At 42.5% G+C, this 2,379-nt stretch overlaps 1 protein-coding gene across 1 annotated transcript in view; it reads right to left on the bottom strand.

Annotated features, from left to right (window-relative positions):
- Window positions 1–2,379, bottom strand: part of LOC104275738 (nesprin-2-like) — a gene marked incomplete at its 3' end in the record, with an annotated part of 82,239 nt that overhangs the window by 29,808 nt on the left and 50,052 nt on the right. The window contains 2 exon segments of the mRNA XM_009871780.1: window positions 25–337; window positions 2,334–2,379. The exon segment at window positions 2,334–2,379 is cut by the window's right edge and continues 124 nt beyond it. Of these exon segments, the coding sequence (XP_009870082.1) occupies window positions 25–337; window positions 2,334–2,379 (359 nt within the window).

Here is a 2,379-nt window from a genome sequence, read left to right as displayed (position 1 = left end):
CAGGAAAGAGAGCAAGGTTCTAACCTGTAGCTGGCTGAGCAGATTTTCGTGTTGGTGCTTTAATTCCAACCATCCCACCTCTGTGAAGCAGGGATCCCCGGTGTGACCCTGTAGGTGATCTTCCTGGCTTTTCAGTTCATTAAACTGGGAAGTTAAGTCTTCTGCTCTCTGCAGGAGATGGGCATAGTTTGTGAGCTGAGCTTGCTTCTCCTGTAAACCAGGCTGAAGGGCAAAACCTATCTCCTGTTGCTGTTTCTCCAGTTCAGTTAGAGCCAGTCTCAAATCTTGTTTGCATTGCTCATATTGCTCTCTCTTGAACTGAAGTTGCTCTTGAGGGCTAAGAAAAAAGATGCATTTAATAGTATTAAAAAAACCCCTATTCACTATCTAGTAAATGTCAAACTGTGAACAAGTCAACGATCAGAGTGAACTTGAGCACACTGAATCTTTTTCTTCAGGCTTTAAAATACTGATCAGCTTTAGACTGGAATTTTCAAGGTGATGAAAATGAAAAATAATGAAGTTATTGCTGCTGTCCTGGCCATAAATGCAGGACAAGTGACTAATTCTCTTAAACCTTAACCTATGAACCCATAGTTTCCAGCATCTGAGATGTGATGTTCATGCTCTGCGTTTTTCTGCTTTTCATTGCAGCAGAAGTTCTGTTTAAAAACTACAGTATGGCTATAATCTATTTTCGTTGACAACCTGTTACGACAGTCTCCTGAAAGGGAATGTTTTGGAGAAGATACACATTGTATTGGTTGAGATGGGGGGTGGGGGGACGGGACTGTTTTAGAAATACAGTAAAACAGCCCAGTCAATATGTGTCATGTTAGCACAAGCCAGTGCCTGCTGTCCTGATCTTGACATTGGATTTCAATTTGTGTGCTTTATAAGCATGCATGCTGATCTGCTGCAAGTGAACACATTGCATTTGTCCACTGGAAATATGCAGCTATGATCAGCGAGGCAAAAGTAACATTTGTATGTTCACATTTAGTGATGAAGCTCAGATATTTCCCAGATGGAACATAAATGCCAACATCTGAAAATATGATGCCACACAAACAAATCCAAATAAATAAAGTCTGGTTATAATTCTGTAAAGTACAGCAGGATAAATGAGGACAAAACCAATGCTTAAATGTTTTGGGGCTTTGCCCCTCAAGATTCATATTTTTTGGCAAGTAACAAATAAAGCACAGCTTCACATATGTTAAGTACTCTTGCTTCAAGTTCTCCATTCCAGCTTCACTCTGCTGTTGTTACTGTGTCATCTCTGTTATTCACAGGCCTGATCCTGCAAGATCCTGAGCATCTCTTCAGCTGTGCTAAGCACCTCATCTCCTGTCTTCAACACACTGTGAAGAGAGTGCTCTGCATTCTGCTGCGTTGGATCCAACATAGGCAATGCTTTGTCTTTCTGAATGCCACTTGCACTGCTTGTACTGAGCGCTCAGTAATAAGAGAAGGCAACAGAATATACTCAAATTATTTTTAATAATTCATTCCCTGGACATTTAAGAAAAAGTATACAGTAGGCCTAACTCTAGTTTCCATTGATCTCAACAGCAAAGTTCCCAGTGATTTTACCCAAAGTGAGTTCACGGACTTTATGGCAGACGAATGCCTTGAAATCGACCACATGTGCAAAATCAGAACTTCAGGTTTTGTTTACACAACATACCTGAAACAATCTGACATGTTTCATAGGATCACTCTGGTTCTCACACACAGCTGCCACAGTGCCAGGAACACTGAAGTGCCTTTGCTCCCCAATAACACCAGCTCCACAGCCTTGAAAGCCTCTCATAGAGCCAGAATAAACCAGGCTTTAAAAATTCTACTTTAAAAATACCAGCCTCCTGAATTTACCCCAAATCTGTGCAAAAGTAGATCCCACCTCTGCTGAGTGACCACGCCTGGGGCACAGAGCCCGGATCACATTGCAGGGCAGGGCTAAATCAGCGCACCCTCACTGCACAGCCTAATGGAACAAGGAGCATCGAGTGCATGCGTTTTTTATTTATTTCTGTCACAAGAGTGGCTGAGCTACTTCCGAACCAAAAGTGAATCTGAGGCGAGCTGGGCAGACCCCATGAGCTGTCCTGCCATCTCCCCTCTGCCTCCTGGCTACATCCCCCATTTGACCGTTCAGTCCTAACCATGACCTGCCCCTCTACAACACCTCAGAAAGACAAGTCTTTTTGTAGATGCCTTGTTCTGCCCTCAGTAAAACATAAATTCAATGAAATTAGTGCAAGAAGAAGAGAAGAAAGTCAATACAGCAGTAAACGATTTGTACTGCCTCTTGGCAAATTCCATATTACCTTCCATATTCAGTGGCTAGCTGACAGGTGCTTTTCCACTTGTTCT

The sequence above is a fragment of the Apaloderma vittatum genome, unplaced genomic scaffold, assembly GCF_000703405.1.
Source record: "Apaloderma vittatum isolate BGI_N311 unplaced genomic scaffold, ASM70340v1 scaffold15006, whole genome shotgun sequence".
NCBI lineage: Eukaryota > Metazoa > Chordata > Aves > Trogoniformes > Trogonidae > Apaloderma > Apaloderma vittatum.
This window is presented reverse-complemented; position numbering and strand designations above follow the sequence as displayed.